This window comes from Crinia signifera, chromosome 19 (assembly GCF_055691185.1).
Source record: "Crinia signifera chromosome 19, ASM5569118v1, whole genome shotgun sequence".
Lineage (NCBI taxonomy): Eukaryota > Metazoa > Chordata > Amphibia > Anura > Myobatrachidae > Crinia > Crinia signifera.
The window spans coordinates 125441602-125469333 of NC_139226.1; the positions used below are offsets into that span (position 1 = coordinate 125441602).

Genomic DNA, 27732 nt, shown 5'->3' on the forward strand with positions numbered 1-27732 from the left:
CTGTGTGATACCTGTACTGTCTCTGCTTGTATTGTTACCTACCTGGCTGTTTCGGCGACCAGTGGCGCCGCTGATGGCTGCCTAGGCACTGTTCAGCTCGGTGGGTATGTGTTCCGTGTGATAACTGTACTGTCTCTGCTTAATGTTACCTACCTGGCTGTAGCAGTGACCAGTGGTGCTGCTGATGGCTGCCTAGGCGCTGTGCAACTCGGTGGGCATGTGTTCCCCACATGTAATGTCTTAATGTAATGTATGTAATGCCTTCTCCACCCCCCTTCATCCCTGCTTGATGCTGCACTGTAAATCCACAAAAAATTCCTAGTGTGCGCAAGCACACATGGCCAATAAAGTTGATTCTATTCTATTCAGTGGCGTAACTAAGTTTTGGGTGCCCCCCCGCCGTTAGGGGGGGCGCCCCCCCCGCCGCCGCGCACCCCCAATCCCCCGCCACCCATGCAACCCCCCCCAATCCCCTGCAGCCTTACCTATCGCGCTGGTCCCGGCGGCTCCGTTCTTTTTCTTCTGAGGACCACCACAAAATGGCCGCCCCCATACATCAGACAGTTTCAGAGAACTGTGTGCTATACGGGGCGGCCATTTTGTGGTGGTCCTCATCAGAAGAACGGAGCCGCTGGGACCAGCGAGATAGGTAAGTCTGCGGGGGATTGGGGGGGGTGTGTAACTATAGCACTGCAGCCCCCGGCGCCCCCACATGCACAGTGCCCCCCCGCGGTGGCGGGGGCTGCGGTGCTATAGTTACGCCACTGATTCTATTCTATACACATTACACAACTCTGTTGGTCGGGGAAATTTCACCTTCAACCAAGACCATGCAAGATTGCCGTCAGACATTAGCGAATGGAAAAATATTATGTTACGTCCTTCATCACACCGTTTGGCGTTGCAAACTATTTAGTAATATCTGCCTGTGCTGCAGGCAAATTTGCAGATGCATTGAAAGACATACAGGAGCATGCACTGGTGCGTCACATGATCAAATGGACAATTTGTCATCCCAATTTGTCTCAAAACGACTAATCGTCCAATATACCGTATAGTGTGGCGCGAGCTTAACTCAAAATCAGCCCTTTAACGCGCATTAGATAAAAACTTATGTAACCTGTACATGTGAACTTTCGGTCTTTGCCTTGTTCTGCACTGCATCAAGTTCAGGATTAGCTGCAGCTTTCTGAGCATTAACACTTGGTAAAACATTATGGAGTCCTATGGGAGTACTTCTTAAGTACACAGGCCAGCATGCTGCAAGGAAGATTTGACGGCACTATTTTAAAGTACAAGGTTTCCTCTATAAGTGCCTGTAAGATCTATTAGGGACAATGCAGTATATTTGTCTGGGGACTTCTTGTCAAAAAGTACTCCTAAATAACTGATTATTGTCATCTGGGACCCCCAACATCCAAACTTTCAGTGGGCCTATTACAGAATTTGATAAGGAACTTAGAAATGTTATTTAAGGACTGTTGCTAGGTTTCTGTAAATAGGTGCCAAATAAATATTATTGAGGCAAAACATTTACTACACATACTGTAACAAGCACTGAAATTAGGTTTGTATGGTTTGTATGGGTTTTAGGATGCACTCGAACGTCACTCAAACTAGCACCCCTCGACACCCTTAGTGCCTGACTTGAACATTTTTGTACTCAGCAAAAATCTGGGATGTGTAGTTCCACAACAGCTGGCGGGCCATGAGTTTGACACCACTGTTGTAGGCATACAGCCGCGCTTATTTGCACTCGCGAATACATTGTGAGTAACTGAACTGACCCCAGAGATGTGTAAATGATATCAAACATGCCAAGGTTAATTAAGCAAAGGCTGTAATGGAAACGAAAGATGGCATTGGCATCAACTATGATATGATCATGGTTCTGGGAGTTAATACAAAGCAGTGGTTCTCAAGTATCCCCAACAAGCCAAGAAAGCATGACCTGCTGGTGGCACTTGGATACTGGTGTGGAGGACTATGGAATGCCGTCAGCATGTTGACAGTCCTCATGTCGTTGCTGAAATGTTGAATGTACTGTAACATAAATGTGGTCATCACTGAAGGAAAACCACATCACAGCACATCTGTGGGCGGTAGTGTCGCTCCCCAAAGGGCACCTGCATGTCGCGTGCCGGGTGCTTAGAATGGTACCCTGCAAGCCATTCTGGGGAGAGCACTACTTGCCAGAGCCTTGAAGCATTGCGCTGGGAGCATTGCGCTGGGAGCATGGCCAGCGCAGGAAGCCATGTGAGGGGACGCGGCACACTTACACGGTGACACACAAAAAAAAACGAAAAAAAATCATGACGACCTTTTCCAATGTCAACCGTTTGACCATGATGTACCAAAGCATGACAACCTTTTTCATGGCTTAACCAGTACAAATCAAGGGCTCCCTCTGCGGAGATGTGGGGGGCGAGCTATATGGCTTCGCTTGCCTTTTCCACCTTCACCTGTTCCCTGAGGCTAGGTGGAATGGGCGAGTGTGGTAATCAAAACGGTAGGGCTCGCTGCATTTGCGGCAAACCTTCCCATTTAAGGGAATCCTTCCCGTCCTCTGATGATTCAGATTCAGTGGATTTGTCGCCTTATAAAAGCGGCTAACTTGGAATGGGCACAGTTCCCCTGTCTTCGTACTGTCATTTCTGTTACTAGACTTCCTGCAGGAAATGTGCACTGCAAGGAAGAAAGAAACTGATTCCGAAATGAATTATGGAAATGTACCGTCCTGTGCACTAGACAGCGACCCATGTGTCTGATGGAACAGGATGTTATTGATTTTGCATACAGTGTTTCTACAATCTTTTAACAGTTTGTACCTGCAGTCTAGAATATGCAGCAGATGATATTGGACTTTAGCCTTTTGATGCTCAAGTCTAGGGTGCTGGGTGTGAAAAAAGTTTGTGAACCACTGCCTTAGGCCCTTTATCATAGCGCTAGGAGGATTGGGATTTGTGGTGGGTACCTTTGAGCCAGTGGCGTAACTATAGCGCCAAAGAGCCCGTGGTAGCGGTGAGGCGCGGAGAAAGCGTGGGCAACGGGGGTCTGCGGGGCTATTGTTACGCCTCTGCTGGGACCTGCCGCCTCTCTGGCCGGGACCGCAGATTTACTTGTCTGCGGTCCCGGCTCTCCTCCTGGCTCTTGCTGCTATTGAAAACTAACGTTCAAAAAAAATCATCTGCCCCCATACAGCAGGTAGTTTTTGAGGATGCTAGAGGCAGGCGGGTGGCGCAAAATTAGTTGTTACGCTACTGCTTTGAGACAGATATACTGGTGTATTGGATAAACTGGATGGCCTAATAATGATGTTCTTTATGCAGACCACCAGGGGGTGAGGAGGTGAGCCCATGTAGAGGAGAGGATAGCACGGCTGTAGTGCAGATGGTAAAAGCAGCGGCAGGTGCACAGGAAAACACAATCAAGGGTTTTCTCGTTTGAAGCAGCATAAAGGTGTGGGAGTGCAGGTACAGTCATTGCTGAAACACAAAGACTGGCAGTTTTATGGGATCGCCCATATACAGTAACATAAGAGTAGGTGCAGGGTTGTGGGGCTGCCCGTAAGTTGTTATCAAGATCAGGGCTGCTATTAGGAATTTTGGGTCCCGGGACTGATTTCCAGCGCATTGAATTGATTACATATTAGAGTTGCTTTACCACCCTGTCCAGCTTCTGTGAAGACGGTGTAGCCATACTCATACGGTGGCACAGAGGGAACGGCAACACAGCATAAGCATTCAGGGAGTTCAATCGGTATACGGTCATTTGGTCTACAGACTGTCATTAGGTTGACATGGGAAAAGGTCAACATGGGTATAGGTCGACATGGGAAAAGGGTGAAAGGTCATTAGTTTGACAGGTCATTAAATCGACAGTGTCTAGGTCGACAGCAAAAGGTCAACATAGGGTTACCCCAGGTTTTTGAGCCGACATGTGCCGACAGGTGGTATTCCATGCCCTACCATCCACTAGGGTGTGGTGGGAGAATAAAATAGTGTGCCGAGCGATGCGAGGCACTTTAAACTTTGTCCATGTCGACTTTGTTGACATTCAGGTAAAAAAACCTGTGAAAAACCCCATATCGACCTTTTGACTGTTGAACTAATGACTTTACAACCTATAACTATGTTGACCTTTGTCCCATGTCGACCTATACCCATGTCGACCTAATGACTGTCGACCATCATGCTGTAGACCAAATGATCCCAACCCCTTTTAAAGTCTCCTCTCTGAGAGAAGCCTGGAAAGTAGACTGTCAGCAGCAATTTGGGGGGGACGGGGCCTGATGTAGACATCATCAAGCCCTGTCCTCCAGTAATGCAAATTCGCAAGTTTTCAAGGAGGGCAGGGCTAATAACACAATTTGCATCTTTAGCCCCGCCCCTCCCCGGAAAGATGCAAATCACGGGAAGTTAACGCTGCTGCAGGGGAGATGCGCGCGTGGGGGGTGGATGGGGGGGGTCGGTATCCAGGAGGGCTGCCCACCTTTCTGGGGGCCGGGAGGAGGACCCGATTTTCAGGAGCCTCCTGGCCATTCCGGGAGGATAGGCAACCCTGCCTTTGTGCAACATGTTATTTACATAGCAGAGCAGTAACGCAGTAGGCATGAATGGTATATTCAGTAACACATCACTTAAACCTTTGAGTGCCAACATTGCTGTGAGCAATCCTCCAAGTATCCGCTAAAAATGCCAGCATCACTCACAGCGACTGTTCTTTTAGTATAAATAAATACAAATACAGCCGAGTCAATTCATTGAAGTTTAGTTAAATACTGAGTCGCTGTGAGTGATGCTGGCATTTTTAGCGGATACTTGGAGGACCTCTCACAGCAACGTTGGCACTCAAACTGTTAATAGAAAAGTTTGCTTGGCAATTTTCACACCTATTTTTGACCAATATCCTTGGTGCTAAAAGGGTTAAGGATCTACAGAGTCCCCATAATTCCTTGGGGGAACCTCAGTCTCACAATAAGCTGTTCAAAATAAGGACATGATTCATCGTAGGAAGTTATTCGCTTACTGCCTTCCCCATCTCTTTCTGTATCAGCAATTCCTCACAGCACAATGCTGTGGAGCCGAAAGCTCATTATTCTAAAGGTGCCCATACACGTACCAATTACCCGGTACTTTTTGTGCTAAAATAGCATTGCATTGCATGCACAACAATGCTATTTTAGCACAAAAAGTACCGGGTAATCAGTACGTGTATGGGCACCTTCAGAGAGAATTGGCTACAGAACTGATGACTAAATGTAGAAAGTAAATAATATTGTATGGAAAAAAAAACACCAGGCGGCGAATGTCACCCTGCAGCCTTTACCGACTCATCACGGAATGTTCCCTGCCCTCGCCTGCTACTGCATCCTGCTTCATACACCTACACGCTCCTGATTACTGCTGGTAAATATAGACTCACTTAACGAAGCCAGTAGTCATTTGTAATCACAGTATAGAGACAGTGACTAGGACATAGGCCCTTATTCTAGTTGACTCGGACGGATGTGTATTTTCAGATGGCCACCGAGTGTTCTTAGCCCCGCCTACCGTACGGATCGCTCACACCGTCTGAATGCGGTAAGACGTCGAGCAAACTGAAAGCGAGTGGATGTATCATGTGGACAACTCCCCCATCTGTGGGAACCTCCCCCATCCTCCGATGGTCACCAACCATCGAATGATGGACCGAGCGGTCAGACAGCCCCGAGTGCTCCAGACCACTCGGATATTTTTCCGTATGAAAGCCGGGATATTGGTGGGCATCCGGCTATGTCAGCTGTCCGCCCCCCCCCCCCCCCCCCCACACGTGCATCACGGCCGGATTACCATACGTACACCCAGCGTTTTCATGGGAACACCCATGGTAGTGAGCCCAAACTCTGAGCCCGGTAGTAGAAGCTGTTTTCAGGACAACGTATTAGATTTCTTCTACCTTCTCTTTAGAATTCTGGAAACATACAATACTACAGAGCCCATCTCCCTGCGTATTCACTTGTTGTGCAAATAAGAGACACGACACAACAGGATGTAAGGATCATGACTTAGCCTGGGACCATCCGTTCCCCCACTTCTCTGGAACTGTAAATAGAATAACAGCACTAACACTCACGCACAAGGCATGTGAGCAGCGCTTAATAAATTTAAACGAGTTTGATGAATAATAGATAATATTTTACTACAATAAAAAGCAAATATATAAACAATATACAATAGATGCACAATATGGTACACAATAAAAAACTTATATTAAAATCACGCCACAGGAGGATGGATGGAGTGTGAATTGGCCCAGGGGAACATGGGGATATTGGGGTACAGTGGGTCACAGGTAGTGCACTTTACCGGTATTTGAGTGACCTTTTGATCCAGGAAAGTCCACTTTTTTAACAAGCGATGTTGATCCTCACTATTTATCACGGTATAATGTAGGCGGTTTGGACGAAGGAATGAACCATAGGCTTCCGCTTTTCTGCTGGTATTTTGCCTTAGTGGACTCTATTGGGTTATAACCACCAGGGTGGTCCAGGATGCGGTGTCCTCCAGGAGATGGAATGTCACTGGTATCCAAGAGTCCACACTGGGCAAGATGGTACACACTTCTGGGGTCCTGGGCGTGAAGTACAGGGCTGTCCACCTGGACACCGCATCCTGGACCACCCTGGTGGCTATAACCCAATATAGTCCACTAGGGCAAAATACCAGCAGAAAAGCGGAAGCCTATGGTTCATTCCTTCCTCCAAACGGCCTATATTATACCGTGATAACTAGTGAGGATCAACATCGCTTGTTAAAAAAGTGGACTTTCTTGGATCAAAAGGTCACTCAAATACCGGTAAAGTGCACTACCTGTGACCCACTGTACCCCAATATCCCCATGTTCCCCTGGGCCAATTCACACTCCATCCATCTTCCTGTGGCGTGATTTTAATATAAGTTTTTTATTGTGTACCATATTGTGCATCTATTGTATATTGTTTATATATTTGTTCGGTACTCTTTACCTAGCACGGCGCCCATCGCGGGCATTGAATGCACTTAAAAATCGGGTGCGACGCGACCGACGCGATGCCCGCGATTTCCCATAGGGAACAATGTTCAATTTCTCAATTGACCCGATTTTTCTGTTCAATGCCTCAATTGACCCGATTTTTCCATAGGAAACAATGTTAAATGGCCCACAGAGGCCAAATAGGCACCCTAAAGTGTGAAATGGCCCCCACAATTGTTAACGCCACCCCACGATCAACGTGAACCCGAAGCGTGGCGAGCGCAGCAGTACGCGTCCTACAACCTTTTCATACCCCCACTATCCACGTCGACGTGGAGTTGAGAATAGAATAGTGTGGCGAGCGCAGCGAGCCCGAGCCCGAAGCTGTGAAGCCCGCGAAGGGACGCGTTTACCTGTGAAGGTATACGCGTCCGCTCGCCACGCTTCGGGCTCGGTGGCTCGCCACACTATTCTATTCTCAACTCCACGCTGACATGGATAGTGGGGGTATGAAAAGGTTGTAGGACGCGTACGACCTGCTGCGCTCGCCACGCTTCGGGTTGACGTTGATCGTGGGGTGGCGTTAACAATTGTGGGGGCCATTTCACACTTCAGGGTGGCTATTTGGCCTCTGTGGGCCATTTAACATTGTTTCCTATGGAAAAATCGGGTCCATTGAGGCATTGTCGGGTCCATTGAGGCATTGAACAGTAAAATCGGGTCAATTGAGAAATTTAACATTGATCCCTATGGGAAATCGCGGGCATCGCGTCGGTCGCGTCGCACCCGATTTTTAGTGCATTCAATGGCCGCGATGCCTGCGATTTTTTTACCTGCGATGCCCACGATCAAAATCGTGGGCGCCGTGCTAGGTAAAGAGTACTATTTGTTCTTTATTGTAGTAAAATATTATCTATTATTCATCAAACTGGTTTAAATTTATTAAGCGCTGCTCACATGCCTTGTGCGTGATTGTTAGTATGTTTTTTCTCTAGGTGGGGATTGACTACCCCCCCCATTTTGAGCAGCTGCTTTGCCTAGAACCACAGCTACGGTCATAGTGCCTGATTTCTTTTCCTCATGAAATTTTTCCAGAATGACAGCACTGCCTGCAAAACGTTACATACTGAATCTGACGGAAACATACTAATCGCTCACACAATTAACAATGCTGCATAATTTCTCACTATAACAATGTTAAGCATACTTGCCTACTTTTGAAAACTAGTTTCAGGGATATTATAGTTGGTAGTTTGCACCGTGCCCCATTGAGGGGGTGTGTCATGCTCCACCCAAAAAGGTGTAACTAGTAAACAACCTTCTTTGGGGTGACGCTGCCTCCTCCCTATAGTGTAGATGAGACCCAGGTTATTTTTGTGGTGTGAAAGGGGTTTTGGTGGTTTGAAAGGGGTAGAACTGAAATAGAACACTGCAGGAAAGTTCTGCAGTGGGTTCCAGATATTTGGGTTCCAGATATTCTTACAGAAGAACTTTACAACTGAACGCCACCAGCATTATTACATAAATATTTGCAAAAGTAATAGTCATTTACTAACAGTTAATTTATAAATCGCATACATGCAGCTCTTGGATATTTCAGTCATTCATATAAGTTGCTTCCAAAGTGGAGCTAACAATCTATTGGGTCTATTTCCTAAGCCTGCGGGCCTGATGCACCAAGCTTCAAAAAGAGCAAGCCAATCAGCTCCTAACTGCCATGTTACAGGATGTGTTTGAAAAATGACAGGAGCTGGTTGGTTGTTAGTTTATGCATCTCCACTTTATCTCTCTCCAAGGCTTAGATTATAGGCTCAGGGGAGGATTTTCCACTATGCAACCTAGATGCATGCCTAGGGGCCAGCCTGTCCCAAAGGGCCCTATATACTCTGACATTCAGCTACTACTGTGTGATGTCATGACATCACATGGACCTGCCCACACTCACATTGGGGGTTATTCTGGTTCACTCTTTCTGACAAAATCCTTCTTAGAAGGACAAAACCATGTGCACTGCAGGGGGGCAGATGCAAAATGTGCAGAGAGAATTAGATTTGGGTGAGTAATTTTGTTTATGTGCAGGGAAAATACTGACTGCTTTATTTTTACACTGCAATATAGATCTCACTTTGAAGTAAAACCCCACCCAAATCTAATTCTCTCTAACATGTTACATCTGCCCCCCTGCAGTGCATATGGTTTTGTCCATCTAAGAAGGATTTTGTCAGAAAGAGTGAACCAGAATAAGGCCCATAGTCCCTTTGATGTTCTTTGATAGGATAAAAAATGCTTGGAAACACAAAGTGGTTTCATCCGCTGTATGTGGGCCGTAAGTTTACGTTACACAGGTAGTAAGCCAACTTGCAAGAGCCGAATTCAGATTAGTACGCAGTGCCGCCACAAAGATGAGCATTTACTGGTAGACTGTGCACGCATCCAGTGGTCCCAAGAGAGGGGGTACTAATTACCTGGGCACAGTTACAGTGACGCGCTTGCACTTTAGGGATATGCTCACCCAAATTTGCAGACACGTCGCGGGGAGGGACCCTGCGACCGGGGCGGCCTTACCAGTCCTGAGCGGCACGCCCACAGACTACCACCGGAAGTTGCAGTTTTCCGTAATTTACAGTGGCGGCTCTTACGGCGTCGGAGTAGAGGGGCTGCTGAGGGAGTAGAGGGGCTGCTGAGATGCCCCACCCTCCGGTGCCGCCGCTGTCGGTCCCCACCACTGCCGCCTTCATCTTCTTGTCCTGGTCACCGTCATGGGACCGGTGCATGCGCAGTGGCCTCTTCAGTACTGCGCATGTGATGGCCCCAGCCTTTTATGGGGCTGCTTCGGGAGCAGACCTATAGAATTGTATAGACGGTCCCGGGTCTGGCACATGCACAGTATCGTCTGCAGAACCTGTTTTTAGGAGCTGACCCACATAGAGAGGCATCTCAAAGGGAGGGAACACCTCCCAATGGGACTTCCTTGAGTGACTGGCAGGTCGGACTTCCAATAGTAAGTCACTGCCCAGTCACAGTGAAGACAGTACAGCAGGGTTGCCGACTTTTTCGGTCTCCTCTCCGGGAGAAGCCCGGAGAGGAGACTTCCAGCTGCAGTTCGGGGGGCGGGGCTTGAGCTTTACATCATTAAGCCCCGCCCCCAGGATGGTAAAAACCCCAATTCACGGATCTCCGTGGAGGGGGCGGGGCTAAAATGATGCGATTTTAGCTCCGCCCCCTCCTCTGAGACCCGCGGATTGATGCATTTCAATCCAAAGGTATGGGTGAAGACGCAATCGGGGGGTGGCGTGGGGGTCCCCCAGAATCCGGGAGGGTTGCCTACCTTTCCGGGGGGCCAGGAGGGTCGGCAACCCTGCAGTACAGTCTCACAGGCTGCATCTGGCTTCACACAGTGGCGGATTTAGCTGGCACCAACCAATGGGCAGAAACCACCAACTGGTAATTTCACAGATCTGAATCCGGCTCTTTGTCCAATAACTGTATACTCAATTTCATTCTACTGAACAATTCTCCATCAATGCCCATAAACTGACCACGGCCTCAGTCCATTAAGGGGCCCCTTGTCACATATACATATATACACACACACAAACATACAAACAGGACATTACTTACAATATAAGGGCCACAAGTTGCAGCCTCTATCACTTTTCTAATCTTCAGTCACTAGAGTGTTCTGTGTATGAGATAGGATCGGTCTGAATATATTCACTGCTTTGTTACATGGAGTCCAGGCCATCTGCCACCCACTTCCTGGATCATGGATAAACAGGGGATTGTCTTGCTGCTCTGGAACACAGCACCGCTATGCATGTTTTCTCTCTTTAAATGAATGTAAATGATTGGCCCCCCTACTACATTTGCATTTTTTAGGCAATGAATGGAATACAAAGTTTGAGAAATAATTGTGGCCATTAACTGTTTGCACTGTGGGGATACAAGGGAACAAGAGTACAACATACAGTAGGTGACAACAACCAAAATCCATAACTGGTTTGGTGTAGTTCCAGTAATAAATAGGTCAGCTTGCGACAACATAAGTATGGCTATATAGATGGGGATTACAAAGACAAAAATAACGGTGATATAAAAACATGGAAAGGTTAAATATTCGACGTTAAAAACGACACAAATCATATACACCAAATTTGCGTCATTAGCTATGAATAAATATCACTATTAAACAGCATTATGGTCGACAGTCATTAGGTCTACATGGGAAAAGGTCGACATGGTTCTAGGCCGAAAGGTCGTTAGTTCGACGGGTCATTAGTTCGACATTGTCTAGGTCGACAGTCAAAAAGTTGACATGGGGTTTTTCTCAGTTTTTTCACCTGAATGTCAACACAGTCAACATGGACACAGTTTAAAGTGCACCACATCCCCTTGCATCGCTCGCCACACTATTTTATTCGCCCACCACACCCTAGTTGGTCCAAAAAAAACCATGTCGACCTAGACAATGTCGAACTAATGACTTGTCGAACTAATGACCTTTCGACCTAGAACCATGTCGACCTTTTCCCATGTCGACCATAATGCTGTAGACCAAATGACCGCATACCGTTTTATTCAACCACAGGCAATTAATGCTACAGAAATGCGCTCAGTCAGAAGAAAAAGCAGAGGGGATTCCCTATTATTAAGACTCAAATTCCTTGGCAAACTCCCTCACGCTTCTCATTGTGCAAGCATGGAGCGGTCTCCTTATTAGAGACACATAATTAGGTGTTTGGAAACAGAAAGTCTTGTTTCTTTGCAAAACATGAGAAGCAGTTTGCAGTGGAATCCCCAAAAAAAGGTGTATAATAATGTGTTCTGGAGCTAATCGTTATGGATAAAGTTTTATTCTATACTTCCACAAAATAGATCATTGACAGAATGACAGAAAGGGGGCGTGGCAGTGTACTCTTAAGGTGCCCATACACGTTACAATTATTGAATACAATATTGTATACAATATCGCATCTCATAGCATATCGGTTTTGCGATGATATCAGATGACATGAGATCTAGTACAAAAAGTATGTGCTGCACATACTTTTTGTACTAGATCTCATCTCATCTGATCTCATCGCAAAACCGATATGCTATGAGATGCGATATTGTATACAATATTGTATACAATAATTGTAACGTGTATGGGCACCTTTAGGACTGTTTCACACGCTCCTGTTGACGCCGGGCGGTGAAACCCCGCACGGCCAAGAAGTCATGCCGTACACAGAAGTTTACAATGGTGGGGATGGCCACAGCCCAGCGGCCGTCCTTTCCGGTGGTGACATCCGGCTGCAACCCGGCGGTCGGGCCCGTGACCATCCCGTGTGAATGGTCACAATCCTGTACATTAACTACTATGTATGGCACAGCTTCTTGCCCGTGCGGAGTTTCGCCGCCCGGCGTCAGCTGGAGCATATGCAACTGCCCATCGGGTGCATGTCCGTGTGACACTGGGCTTTGATGTGCACTCCAGGGGGCTTGCCTAGTGCTTTTAAAGTGCTTCAGATACCTGCCTTTGCCACCTGATGTGATTGCGGGTACCAAAATGCTTGGTATCATTGGGGCAACTCAATTAAGTACGATGTTGAATAGCCCTGGTAATGAGTGCCAGGAGATATTCAATTATGCCCCTTTCAGACCGCACTTAAAAACCGGTATTTAACCCTTTTAAAACCGTAATCTGTGCGGTCCGAAAGGTGCAGGACCACTTTACCATTTTACAAAAGCCGTTTTTGTAAAACGGTTAAAATGGAGGGTCCTACCCGTTTCAGACCCAGTATTTTGTCATCAAAATCGGGTCTGAAACGGTATTTAGGACCCAGCCGGTGAGCTGGGTCCTAAATTCAGCACAGTGAATATTTAATGAGCACTCGTTAAATATTCATAGCACTGGAGCCCCCCGCGCGCAGGTTAACATCCCCGCCCCGCAATGTGTTTAAGAACCACCCCCCCCCCCCCCCCTGTGCATCTGGTACCACCCGTTGCAGATCCCGGCAGTACTGGATGGATGGATGCACTTATAAGAAAAGTGACTTTCGGAAAATGGCTGCCCCCATACGAAAGACAGTTTTTTAAAACAGGTTTTCCTATGGAGCAGCCATTTTCCGAAAGACACTTTTTTTCATAAGTGCATCCGTTTTCACAGTACTGTCGGGATCTGCAACGGGAGTTACCGGATGCATGGGGGGGGGTGATGTTAACCTTAGGAAGGGGGGGGCGCGCGATGTTAACCCATGGGGTGATGTGATGTTAACCCTAGGGGGGATGTTAACCCTGGGGGGGGGATTTGCGTTGAAGACTGCACTGGCTTTGACCCTGTATTTGGAAAGTTTCCAAAAACGGGTCTGCCAGTGTCAAAAAAACGCCACTTAAACGGTAATATACCATTTAAAAGATGCGGTGAAAGGGGTTTTACCTGGCAGACCCGTTTTTGGAAATGTTTTCCAATACAGGGTCAAAGCCAGTTATGCGGTCTGAAAGCAGCATTAGCCATGCTGCTAACCACCTTTCACTAACAGCAGCGCACCCACCCGGCACATAAGTCATAGAATAACATTTACTGCGACTAAACCCGACTTTAGGGGCAGTAAACGCCATCTCCCAAACAAAGTGCTGGGTGCAATGTAGACGACTGAATACCTACAGGCACTCATTCCCGGCACTATCTATCACTGTGCTTAATGGATTTGTTCCCATAGATAACCATGCCTTTATTGATTGCCCCCCTGTTAGAGAACCATATCTGGAAGTTAGGTGCACGTTCTTGTTTCGCATACAGACATCCCTTTTGGATATCATTTTGAAAATCTCATCATGAGTTTTGGAAACAAGAAAAAAAAATCACTCATATAATTCCAGAAATTAGTAAAATAACTTCTGAATACAGAGTATGGAAGCTACTGTACTACATATATGTAACCTGTAACTTTATTCCTATTTTAAGAGAGGAGGAGGCCCGTGTGCAGCTTCCTCTGTCTGGGCCCCCTCCCTGCCGGCAGCAGCGCACTTCTGTAGTCTGAGCAGTAGAGGGCTCACACTCTAATGCGCAGATCACTGGGAAAATGCCACAGTGGTCACCGCACCCATTATAAATACGCCACTGCCATTCATCCATTACAAGTCTTCACACCAGTCGCATGCTGTTTGCAATACAGACGTGAAGGACACATGATCATTTACTCCAGCATTTATTTTTTTTAAAATGTAAGTATAGTCCAGACTATGGGGTAAATTTACTAATGGTTCCAAAAGTTGGGATGCTGCCTATATCAACCCAATTCTGTCTATCGTTTCCTAGGATACCATAGAGAAATGATAGTTAGAATTTAATTGGTTGCTATGGGCAACAGCCCCACTTTTAACTTTTAGAACAGTTGGTAAATGTACACGTATAACTCACACTGTACCAATGCTTTCCCCATTTAAAAAATATTGTGTGTCTCAGCAACAACCAACTAACCCCTACAAGGATACGGTGCAGCTGAAAACTTGGCCCTGGTGGCATCTTTCTCTTGTGCACATCAGTGGGAATCAGGATAGTGGTATATATGGGGGGGGGGGGGGATTTCCCTCTTAATTGCAATCTCTGATGAAGAGCTAAATACAACATCCTTTATAAAGCTACAAAACACAGCTTTAAGGGGCATATTTAGCAAGCATTTTATGAATTGTTGCCATGTACTAATAGCCTAAGGATAATTAGCACAGCAGATCACAGTCCCCATTATTAGCAATGGGGAGTACGGTCTGACTCCTATGTACCAAACTCTCGGATCCGGCCAGGCATTTGGAAGAAGGATCCAAGCCGGGTTGGGTCCGGGATTTACACAGTTTACACTGCGGTGCCCACCCGCAGTGTAGACGGAGGCGGCGCTTGGAGATGACATCATCTCCAAGCGCCGGGACCGCAATGATCCCCGCTGGAAACACCGATCGCCCTGCTGGGGGCAGCCCAGCACCAAGGTAAGCTGGTAAGCTGCCCCCAGCCCCCGTTCACCCCCCAGCCATTCACCTACTCCGTGTCCCATTTACACCGCCGCTGACCCGGGTCTGACCCACCAAAGTCCCGGGGTTTTGCGGTGGTGTAAAAGGGGTATTAGTTTACACCATCTTTAAAAGGTGTAAATCGCTTTAAACCTATGAAGGAGAAATCTTCATATCCCTTCACTGCAGCCTCCGACCAGCAGCGGAAACAGACACTGTCCGCATGTGTGAGGTCACCCTGGGGGAGTTCCTTGAGCGGTATGGCGTACAGAGGCCAATCCTGGGAATGAGAGTTTTTCAATCCTAAATCCAGGAATTGGCTTCCCTACCACTGTCCCAGCGTGTTAAGTGTAGTAATAATGTTATTTATATAGCGGACTTTCTCCAATAGGACTCAAGGCGTTTTTACATATAGAATGAATGTAATACAGTACAGCAGGGATGGGGAACCTTCGGCCCCCTAGCTGTTGTTGAACTGCACATCCCAGCATGCCCTGCTACAGTTTTGCTATTTGGCCATACTAAAAATATTGCAGGGCATGCTGGGATGTATAGTTCAACAACAGCTGGAGGGCTGAAGGTTCTCCATCCCTGCAGTACAGGAACAATAAAGTGCAGAAAGGCTTTTCATAAACAATACTTAAGAAACTTAAGGAAATGCTTGAGTAAACAGGAAAGTTTTGAGTCGGTTTTTGAACGATTCTAGAGTGGTGGTGGCCTCTCGAACTGTGTGGGGAAGTGAGTTTCATAGAGTCGGAGGCGCATGGCTAAATTCTCGACCCCGGTTGAATTACAGGAGATCCTAGGTACTGCTAAAAGTCCTTCATCTACAGATCGCAGTACTCGGGTGGGACAGTATGGAATCAGAAGCTGCTTCAGGTACCTTGGGCCTTGGTCAGGTAGGGCTTTGAAACTCAGTAAATTAATCTTGAAGATGATTTGCCATTGTAGGTGCAGTCAGTGAAGGGAGTAGATAATGGGAGTTATGTGGCTAGAACGGGGCTGGTTGGTTAACAGCCTGGCAGCTGTGTTTTGTACCAGCTGTGATTGGTGCAGTTATTTTGCTGTGACACCAAGGTAGAGAGCATTGCAGTAATCCAATCGATATGAAACAAATGCATGTATGACTTTTGGCAGGTCTTCAGGGGGAATTAAGTGCTTGATTCTGGCTATGTTCCTCAGATGAAAGATTGAGGATTTGATTGTGATTAGTACTTGATGATTAAGTGTCAGGCCACCATCCAGCACCACACCAAGAATCCACACATGATCATAGTGGTACATAGCGGAGATATATTCATTCAAAAGGAAAATATGCATTGCGATACAGATTATAATACCTAAGCTGGCCATACATACACTGGCCATACATACACTATAAGGAGAAGTCGCCTGGCGATCCCCCCCATGAGCCTCCTGATACGGAAGCTGGTGGCAGGATCGCATATGGTCATTTTGCATCCAATATATCGCATGCGATCCCAGCCAAGCCTACCAGACTCAAAAGCAATCTAAGTGAAGCCGATGCAACTCACAGGATCCGATGAAATGCGCGCGGGACCGCACATCGGATCTGCTGTAATTCACATGAAATTTGGGCTCTTTCCCCATGATTAGTTATTTTAGGCAGCACAATTATGGGAAATAGCTGATGTAACACCACCCAAAAACTGTTAAATATTTACTTTAAAACACCCATGTGCCTATATTTAATAATTATAGACAAAGTGATTGTTTCATTTAATATAGCACTGATAACTAATACAGGTCGGGTCTCCCTTATCCGTACATTCCAAAAACTGAAATATCCCGAAAACCAGGGTTGCTGACTTTTTAATGCTCCTCTCCGGGAGAAGCACGGAGAGGAGACTGTCCTTACCCGATCGGGGGGGGGGGCTTGACGGTGACGTCATTAAGCCCCGCCCACCACGTGAAATAGTAGAAATGACTGATCTCCATGGAGAGGGCGGGGCTAAAATGACGCGATTGTACCATTTTAGCTCCGCCCCCTCCTCTGAGACCCGCGGATTGCGGCATTTACATGCCGCGATTCGGGGGGTTCAGGGGGGTCCCCCAGATTCCGGGAGGGTTGCCCACCCTTCCGGGGGACCGGGAGGGGGACCCGATTTTCGTGAGACTCCCGGGAATTCCGGGAGGGTCGGCAACCCTGCCGAAAACCATGGTTTTTGAATATTTCTTGCCCCCCTCCCCCCTTTCATACTTACCTTGTCCCCCGATGTATATGGCGACCTCGGGGATCCTCTTCAGCGACATCTCCGGTCCCAGTGGTGCATTGCGCGACCGCGCACTCGCGCAATCTACCCCTGGGACCGGAGATGCCGCTTAAGAGGATCCCGGAGGACACCGTGGACGTCGGGGGACCTTTGGGGCACAACCAGGGGACCAGGTAAGTATGGGGGGGAAAAAATATCCCAAAAACATAAAAAATCCCATATCCAAAATACCTGTGGTCCCGAGCATTTCAGATAAGGGATACTAAACCTGTACTCCTTTTCCACTGCCGCTATAACCCGGGTTATTGCTGCGATAACCCAGGTCGCAATGTGGAAATTGCTCCATAAAAAAAAAAAAAAACAACAAAAAAAAACACAACAACAACGATTTAAGAACAAGGCACAAACCAATATGTTCCCCCAATGTGTCCGAGCGGTATTTTATGACATGAAAAAAAAATGTGACTAAACGGATGTGGGCAGGATGAATCATGTTCGGTTGACCAGCTCTGATCCACTGTACTGCTTGTGGTGGCATGTAACAAGCCCTGCTTACTAGGGACATGGGAGAGAGATCTAGCAGCTGCTGGCATAACACAGCCAGTAACTGGCAGGCCCCCTCTCTGTGACCTGTGGGAGATAACATGGCTACTGTACACATATCCCCACCGCTGCATCCTTTGTTATCTATGGACAGCCACAAAACATTCAAATACTAAAATAACAGGGAGCTAGGCACACAAATCTGTAAAAGCTCCTACAGGGCCACAGATGCCAATGTTGCATTGTGAGAACGCATGGGACATGGATGTTACAGACACATATGTTGGCTGGTTTATAAGTTTATATAAAAGTACCATTAAAACATCACATCATTAGTCATACTGCCCAAAGTTCAGTGACAACCCAAGAAGAAAGTAATGCCTCATACACATATGTATCTGCACCAGGGTTGCCTACCCTCCTGGAATCCACATCACCTCAGTGCGCTGTTTACCCATATTATTAATATTTACCCTCCCGGTATGGCCGTGAGTCTCCCGAAAATCGGGTCCCCCTCCTGGCCCCCCGAAAGTTGGGCAACCCTCCCGGATTGGGCCCCTGATCGGGGCATTTAAATGCCGCAATCCATGGGTCTCAGAGGAGGGGGCGGAGCTATAATGTCACAATCGCGTCATTTTAGCCCGCCCCCTCCACTGAGATCCGTGAATTAGGCTATTTTACATCCTGGGGAAGGGGCTTAATGATGTCACGCTCAAGCCCCGCCCCCGAACGGCTGCTGAAATCTCCTCTCCGGGCTTCTCCCGGAGAGGAGAATCTAAAAGTCGGCAACCCTGATCTGCACTTAGCGATGCAATTAATACTGGCGGTGACTAGATATATGCTGCAGGCAATAGGAGGCCATACACACAGAGCGGTCCCTGCTTCATTTCTAAGTGATCTAGCATTAACTCGCCCATTGTGTATGCCACATAAGTTCTGAAAAGTCAAAAAGCTCAAATGAATCACATGTATGCCATAGTTTTATACAGAGATATCCGATCCCACTATGACAGGAACCTTGTATCACCCGCCGTGAACAATATTAGCACATTCATAGTTGATTCTTTATATACCTTTTAATTAAGAATACGGCTTACCAGCACTTTCTTTTTAGTTGTTCTATCACTGTTGGTTTTTAGAGTGTTGAGTTATGGTTGGAACACAACTGACTGATCAATGGACCAGTGTGTACCAGCGATATGTCGGCTGTGCAACACAGCTGAAATATCGAAATATATATTGGCACATCATGTCTTGTTTATGAGTGGTACACCCGCACCAGGAGCCAGAGGTGATTGACAGCTCAACTGGGCAGACACAGCGGATTGGGCAGTGTGTATTGAGAACACACCACCCAATCCCTTCAGAGAAATATATGCAGATCAATCTGACAGTGTGTACCCAGCTTAACTCCCCCTTCAGAGAGCATCATGCAATCAGATCCTAATAAGTATTTAATTGACACTAGGGCCCTTATACTGGTTGGTGCGGTAATATCCGCGTGCGTTCGTGCCGCCAATGTTTTGTGTCTGCGCATGTGCGAGCCGGACGCACGGCCACATTCCGCATGAAATGTGTACACTACGAACAGGGGGTGGAGAGGGGTGTGGAGGGCTGTTTGTGCTCATTACCATATGTTTACACCCCGCGTTTCATGGGCGTTCCCATGCAAATGCTGGGCGTACGTATGGTAATGCGGCCGTGACGCACGTGTAGGGGGCGGACATATGACATCGCCGGATGTCAGCTGCCCGCCCAGATCCCTGCTTTTGCACGGAGAAATACCCGTGTGGTCTGAGGTTGCGGGAGCTTGCGGACCACTCGGCCCTGCATTCGATGGTCTGCGACCATCGAATGTTGGGGGAGGTTCCCTGAGATGGAGGAGGCGTATTCATGAGAAATACACGTGCGGTCCGTTCGGACAGCTTCTTACCGCGTACGGACGGAGTTGGCGAACGCACGGTGCTGGCCGCATATTCGGATCCGGCCGCACCGATCAGAATAAGGGCCTAGGTGTTATTACTCTAGTCTTCTATATATTTGAAAGCACTCTGTGCTGCTGTGAGCTTTCTAATTATCTGATTGGCTACAAACAAACCCACTTCAAAAGTGTAAATCTAAACAGGAGGTGAGAAAAAGTTGTCAATCAACTTTTTTAAATCTGCAATATACCCCTGTCACATCGCACAAATAACCCGGGTTGCTGGGTCAACGTGCGGTGTGAAGGCCTTCCGAAAATACCCGGGTTGAGCAAACCGGCATTCCAACAAGGGTGAAAAGAAGGGCTTATCCCTGATCAGACCCGGGTTGCTGTGCAGTGTGAGTGGGTAACCTGGGTTGAGCGACATGGGCCCCATTCACACCATAGGGAGGAGGCAGCATCAGCTCCAAGCGCTGCATCGCAAATGCCGGGTCGCTCCTGGGATGGACACAATCCCGGGTGTGACATGTGACAGTGGTATTACAATGATAGCATTTTCACCAATGTCTACTGCTATGGGCTGACAACAATGTCCATCACTTAGCCCACACAAGTCAGTTGTATTCCCTGGCGCTCAGGCCAGCATGCAGTGAGGAGATTCGCATGAAATCCCAACCTTTCCCTGGTCCCTGGGCAGCCTTGTGTGTTATCATGTGAATCAGTGGGTGTCTACAAACCTAGCGGACCTGTTATAGTTGTATCATTAAAAGCGGTACTCTTTACCTAGCACGGCGCCCACGATGTCCATCGCGGTCATCGGGGGTAAAAAATCGCGGGCATCGCATGCACTAAAAAAACGGGTGCGACGCGATGCCCGCGATTTCCCATAGGGATCAATGTTAAAAGTGTGATTGGACGCGATTTTACTGTTTAATGCCTCAATGCCCGCGATTTTTCCATAGGAAACAATGTTAAATGGGCCACAGAACCCTAATAGTCCCCCTGAAGTCTGAAATGGCCCCCACAATTGTTAACGCCACCCCACGATCAACGTGAACCCGAAGCGTGGCGAGCACAGCGGTACGCGTCCTCCGACCTTTTCATACCCCCACTATCCACGTCGGCGTGGAGTTGAGAATAGAATAGTGTGGCGAGCCCGAAGCGTGGCGAGCGCAGCGAGCCCCGCGAGGGGACGAGGATACCTGTCAAGCCCGCAAAGGGACGCGTTTACCTGTGAAGGTATCCGCGTCCGCTCGCCACGCTTCGGGCTCGGTGGTTCGCTGCGCTCGCCACACTATTCTATTCTCAACTCCACGCCGACGTGGATAGTGGGGGTATGAAAAGGTCGGAGGACGCGTATCGCTGCGCTCGCCACGCTAGGGTTCACGTTGATCGTGGGGTGGCGTTAACAATTGTGGGGGCCATTTCAGACTTCAGGGGGACTATTTGGGCTCTGTGGCCCATTTAACATTGTTTTCTATGGAAAAATCGCGGGCATTGAGGCATTGAACAGTAAAATCGCGTCCAATCACACTTTTAACATTGTTCCCTATGGGAAATCGCGGGCATCGCGTCGCACCCGTTTTTTAGTGCATTTGATGGCCGCGATGGGCGCCGTGCTAGGTAAAGAGTACCTTAAAAGCAAATACAAGATAAACTCTTTGGATATATATTATATACACACATATCCCTTGATCACAATGTGTTCAGACACTGGGATATTGGCTATGTATGCATGTTCCTATCTGAGTTTTATGTGTGTGTGTGTGTGTTGAAACCACCATTTATCATTTATATACATAGTACTGAGGTACTATGACATCCACACATCAAATGTAAGCACAGCCTATGAGTCCTGCTCCACAGTCTCTCCATTGCAGCAGAGAATCTGTTCCCCGTCTTGCCGGTCACTGCAGCAGTAGTAAAGAGCTTCAGAGAGCACTACAACTGTCACATTTTGCTGGCCCTGCACTAAAGGACTCTGGGGTTTAAATGCAGAGCAACCCCCTGTCCAGTAAGGCCATTTTCCATTGTTGAGGAACATTCTTTATTTTAGCATTCACTAGTAAATCCAACACCTATAATGCTACATAAGGTACAGTCCAGTACTGGAACATGATGTCACAAGCAATAACCACAACAACCACAATGATCAGCTATACACATTATTGATTGCATTATAATACAGGCTGTAGAGAGTACACAGGATTAGTTTGTATGTGCCCACACAAGTACATTCAGATGCCAGGCTGCAGTCTATAGGGTAAGAAGTAACCCCAGCCTCCCCACCCCTGCTACCAGCAATGGATGCGGCTCATACTCACAGACATATGGCTGTAGGTGCAGATCTTATACTGGATTGCTGCCTGGGTGCCCTGAATTCATGCTGGCCAGCTGATTAGGGATAATGCCTTTATGCACAGATCATGGGGGGACTAACTTTGCATGCCAGGGCCGGGAGCAGAGCAGTCCTTTGTCATTATCCTGGAATAAAACCTCCACAGAATACCAAATTGTCATGGGCTGAAACTGACGCAAATCTGAACCAACCAGGTGCCTGGCTGCTCTTAAGGACGCTCCTCCCTGCTATGTGCTGCTGCTGCTGCAACCGAAGCGTTCCGTGTGCTTGAACAACAGCACAGGATTCCGGGCATTGTAAATCTGCCTGCTTCAATATGTCATCCAACCGTCTCATTCATCATATGGGAGGGTGACTGGGAAAGGATAAGCCAGACACGCAGCCAATAGCAGCAGCAGTAGCCCTGCAGCCAGAACCACCTTAAATATCACTTCAGCTAGTACTGCATATTATGCTTGTGCCACCTTAAATGAAACCATGATGCTGCATGTTTTATTATAAAGCAACATTTGTGACAAAGCACCTGTTCTGTCTGTATAACATGTTGTACCACCACACTGCCACAGCACTTGCTACCTACAGTAATGATACGTCGGATCTTGGTCCATAGAGATGAAAGGGCCACCTTAACCAGAAACAAACAATCAAGGTAAACATGTTATAGGCAGCGCTTCAGCATAAGTCAAGACTCCACAGGGTCATTCATGCTGGGACGTGATTCTGTAACATTTGGGGACATACTGTACACATTGCACCTGTATGCCTCAGCCTAAAACACCTTACTGTAAATACAAATAAAACAGGCAGCAGAAGTTGGAGTCACTGGTAGGGGATGCGGTCACTTGGTCTACAGCATTATGGTCGACAGTCATTAGGTCGACACCATTAGGTAGACATGGGAAAAGGTCGACATGGGAAAAGGTCGACATGGTTATAGGTCGAAAGGTCATTAGTTCGACAGGTCATTAGTTCGATATTGTCTAGGTCGACAGTCAAAAGGTTGACATGGAGTTTTTCACTGTTTTTTTGAGCCAACATGTGCCGACGGACAGTATTTCATGCCCTACCATCCACTAGGGCGTGGTGGTAGAATAAAATAGTGTGCCCGACGCATTGCGAGCGCAGCGAGCGATGCGAGGGGATGCAGTGCACTTTAAACTGTGTCCATGTCGACTGTGTTAATATTCATGTCGACTGTGTTGATATTCAGGTAAAAAAAACTGTGAAAAACCCCATGTCGACCTTTTTAACTGTCAACCTAGACATTGTCGAACTAATGACCTGTCGAACTAATGACCTGTCGAACTATAACCATGTAGACCTTTTCCCATGTCGACCTAGACCCATGTCAACCTAATGGTGTCAACCTAATGACTGTCGACCATCATGCTGTAGACCAAATGATCCCAACCCACTGGTAGAAGCTGAAGCCTTAAGTCCCCAAATATTTAAAGCTACAACTTCTTTAAAAAGGTAAGCTCCAAACACTAAGGGACTGATTCAGACCCAATCACTCAGGTCCGAATTTGTCAGTGTCCCCCATGGTCGGGGTTTAGGCATGAGTTTCACACTCTCCAGGGGGGGAGGGGGGGGGTTTCGCTCACTGGGGGACTGGCATGGGGCTGGAGCAGGGGGAAGGCTCAACGTTTTACGGACGTGTCCATAAAAACGCTGGGCCTAGCCCTGCAGACGTATCGATGCCTGCTTAGGGGGTGGGTGGCTGACATCACATGACTTCAGCGCCTGCCCCAAATTTGGTAACCTCCTGCCAAGATAAGAGTCGGTTTAGATCAGTGGTCAGGGAACAGGGGTAAATTACCCCAAATGGGATAAATATTAAATTCCTGAGGTTAATGGACGGTTGCGATGCTGAGACACAGCCGGACATGCATATGAATCTATATGCATGTGTGTCTCGTCAGCGCGACCACATCCAATCCAATTTTTTCAGTTTGTCCCTATTTCTAACCTCCTCTGGAGGACAAAACACCGGAAGCACAATCTCCTGGTTCAAATAAAAATTTGACATTACTTTTGGCAAAAATTTGGGGACTGTTTGCAAAACAGCCCTATCTTCATGAAACACCAGAAAGGGAGACTTGCAAGACAAGGCCCCTAATTCAGACACATGTCTAGCCGAAGCAATAGCCAATAGAAACATCAGTTTCCAGGACAGAAACGTTGGGTGACATTCTATGGGCTGAGAGAAAAGCGCATATATTTTTCGCACTCCACATCGCCGCATTTCGCACTTTCACTTTTGAGCTAATGTGCGATTTTGGGTTTGTATTAAAAAAAAAAAAAAAAATTGCGTGGGGTCCCCCCTCCTGAGCATAACCAGCCCCGGGCTCATTGAGCCGGTCCTGGTTCCAAAAATACGGGGGACAAAAAGTGTAGGGGTCCCCCGTATTTCTGAAACCAGCCCCGGACTCTTGGACCGGTCCTGGTTCCAAAAATACGGGGGACAAAAAATCTGGGGGTCCCCCGTATTTTGAAACCAGCACCGGGCTCCAACAGCCCGCAGTGTCATGCCACAGCCGGGGGACACTTTTTACATAAGGTCCCCCGGGCGTACCATGAGCACCGTGGCTGGTCAGCCTTGGACGGGGTACCTGGAGGAGTGGGGACCCCCCCAATAAAGGCCACCCCCCAAGGCTTCACCGGTCCAGGGCTGAATCCCGGGGCTGTCATCGGCGTCCCTGGCCATTGGACGCCGGCCTGATGGTGTCAAATCTTTCAATCCTAACATTGCTTTATACAGGAGAACTACAAGTCCCAGCAGACCTCCCCCGCAGGCTGGGACTTGGAGAACCACAAGTCCCAGCATGCGGGGCATTAATGGGCCCGCTGGGACTTGTAGTCCACCTGTAAAAAGAATGTTAAAAGAAAACACACACACACAGGAAAGTAAAACTTTATTACACACACACACACATATCTCACTTTTACAACCACATACTCACCGATCCAGGATCCAGCGCTGGTCTCCCTTCTGCTGCAGAGCCGGCTACCCCCGCACTGACAGTGGGGACAACCGTCTGTTTCCGATGCAGCTAACAGCTTCTGTCGCGTTGTCCCAGCGCGACACAGGCTGAGAGCGTGAGTGGGCGATGCGTCTCCATGGAGACGCATAGCTCAGCCCTGATTGGCTGAGCTATGCGTCTCAATGGAGACGCATAAGCTGAAGACGCTTTCAGCCTGTGTCGCGCTGGGACAGCGCGATAGAAGCTGTTAGCTGCATCGGAGACAGCCGGTTGTCCCCGCTGTCAGTGCGGGGGTAGCCGGCTCTGCAGCAGAAAGGAGACCAGCGCTTGATCCTGGATCGGTGAGTATGTGGTTGTAAAAGTGAGATGTGTGTGTGTGTGTAATAAAGTTTTACTTTCCTGTGTGTGTTTTCTATTAACATTCTTTTTACAGGTGGACTACAAGTCCCAGCGGGCCCATTAATGCCCCGCATGCTGGGACTTGTGGTTCTCCAAGTCCCAGCCTGCGGGGGAGGTCTGCTGGCACTTGTAGTTCTCCTGTATAAAGCAATGTTAGGATTGAAAGATTTGACACCATCAGGCTGGCGTCCAATGGCCAGGGACGCCGGTGACAGCCCCGGGCTTCAGCCCTGGACCGGTGAAGCCTGGGGGGGGGGGGGGGGAGGGACCCCTTTATTGGGGGGGTCCCCACTCCTCCAGGTACCCCGTCCAAGGCTGACCAGCCACGGTGCTCATGGTACGCCCGGGGGACCTTATGTAAAAAGTGTCCCCCGGCTGTGGCATGACACTGCGGGCTGTTGGAGTCCGGTGCTGGTTTCAAAATACGGGGGACCCTTAGATTTTTTGTCCCCCGTATTTTTGGAACCAGGACCGGTCCAAGAGTCCGGGGCTGGTTTCAGAAATACGGGGGACCCCTACACTTTTTGTCCCCCGTATTTTTGGAACCAGGTCCGGCTCAATGAGCCCGGGGCTGGTTATGCTCAGGAGGGGGGACCCCACGCAATTTAAAAAAAAAAAAAAAACATTTTTTACCGCAGAACCATGCACAGATCTCAATGATCTGTGCAGGGTTGTGGCCAACTCGCATATCAGAACCTGGTCTGAAAAAATGGCGATTATTAGACATTATTAGGCAAAGTTGGACAAACATTTACTGGAGAAAAACATCCATGGGTACAAATAAAAAATATAATTTGTCTGTAAAATACCAGAACCTACCAAATCAGCAATGGATATCTATACCAGGTTGAACTAGATGGACGCAAGTCTTTTTTCAGCCTTACCTACTATGTAACCTTGAAAGTGCGATTTGCGAAATCCAATTCCGTTAAATAAGCGAATTGTATACTTTTCTATTGGAAAACATCTGGATGCGATAAAAGTGCAAATTTTTACCGCACTTTTAGTACGCATGACTTATCGCAAAAAATATGCGATTTAGGGACCTTTTCGAATCACATTAAATATTCGATTTCACGGAAAAATGCGAATTAGCCGTTTTTTGGAGTAAAATCGCCAAAAAATACAACTCTCATTCCATAGAATGTCACCCTTAAGGTCAGCCGACCTTAATGGTTCAAAAGGTGGTTTCTGCAGTACTGCCAACACCAGTGACAGATCCCAAGGCGCCACGGGTTGTCTAAAGGGAGGTTTAAGATGGGTAACCCCCTGGAGGAATGTCTGAACCTCCGGCAACAACGCCACTTTCTTTTTAAAGAAGATGGACAAAAGCTGACAGCTGCACTTTCAAGGATTGTAAGCTTAACCCAGTAGAAAATCCATCCTGGAGAAATTCCAGAAGTCTAGAAACCTTAAATCTAGAGGTGTGAACTTTCTGTCTCTCACACCACCGAATGTACATCTTCCAGACTCTATAATAATTTGCCGCTAAAACAGGTTTAAGTGCACAAATTATAGTTCGGATAACTGCCTCCGAGGACCCTTTCTTCTTTAAGAGGGAGGTTTCAAAAGCCAGGCTGTCAAATTGAGACGAGCTAGGTCCTGATGAAGAAAGGGACCTTGCTGAAGAAGGTCTGGTCGAAGAGGAAGTCGCCAAGAAGCTGTCTACAAGCTCAGTATATCGGAATACCAAGACTTCCTGGGCCAATCCGGAGCTATTAGAATGACCTTTGACCGTTGCATCCTCACTCTCTTGAGGAACCGAGCAATCATGGGAAATGGTGGGAAGACATATGCGAGGCTGAAACACCAAGGAACTATCATGGCATCCACTGCCCACACTGTCAGATCCCTGGTTCTCAAACAGAACTTGGACACCTGACGATTGTGTCTGGACGCCATCAAATCCACCTCTGGGAACCCCCAAAGGGAAACAATGTCTTGGAACACCTCAGGATGTAACGCCCATTCTCCCTCCAGCAGTTCTGCTCTGCTGAGGAAATCCGCTTCCACATTCCGAATCCCCGAAATTGTCACGGTTTTTGATTCGGACGGGTGAATGCCAGACCGGGAATTGGCTTGACCTGACTCAGGGGTGCGGAGTCTAACCGTACCGGTGGTTTTCGCCAGTGACCCCTCCTAGCGGGATTTGGTCTTCGCTGCACTCGGTACGCCAGTCGCGGTCCCCTGGTCAGGTTTCCCACATGGTGCTGGTAAACACTGGGCGTAAGGCAGGGTAAGCTCTGGAATACTCATGGTCAGACTTGCCGGGTCAGGACCTTGTAGACAGATACAGGTACTATAGGAGTA

The 27732-nt window shown here is 47.8% G+C and overlaps 1 protein-coding gene across 3 annotated transcripts in view; it reads right to left on the reverse strand.

The window, feature by feature from the left end:
- The window catches only part of KLHL17 (kelch like family member 17), a 76299-nt gene that overhangs the window by 33192 nt on the left and 15375 nt on the right, over positions 1 to 27732 (reverse strand). The window contains exon 1 of one of the 3 annotated variants that reach the window (XM_083163282.1): positions 22005 to 22379. The exons of the other annotated variants lie outside the window; for them this stretch is intronic. Within the exon in view, the coding sequence (XP_083019408.1) occupies positions 22005 to 22010 (6 nt within the window). The 5' untranslated portion in view covers positions 22011 to 22379. Of the gene's footprint in view, positions 1 to 22004; positions 22380 to 27732 lie in introns of those variants that run through there. 3 annotated transcript variants of the gene reach the window in all.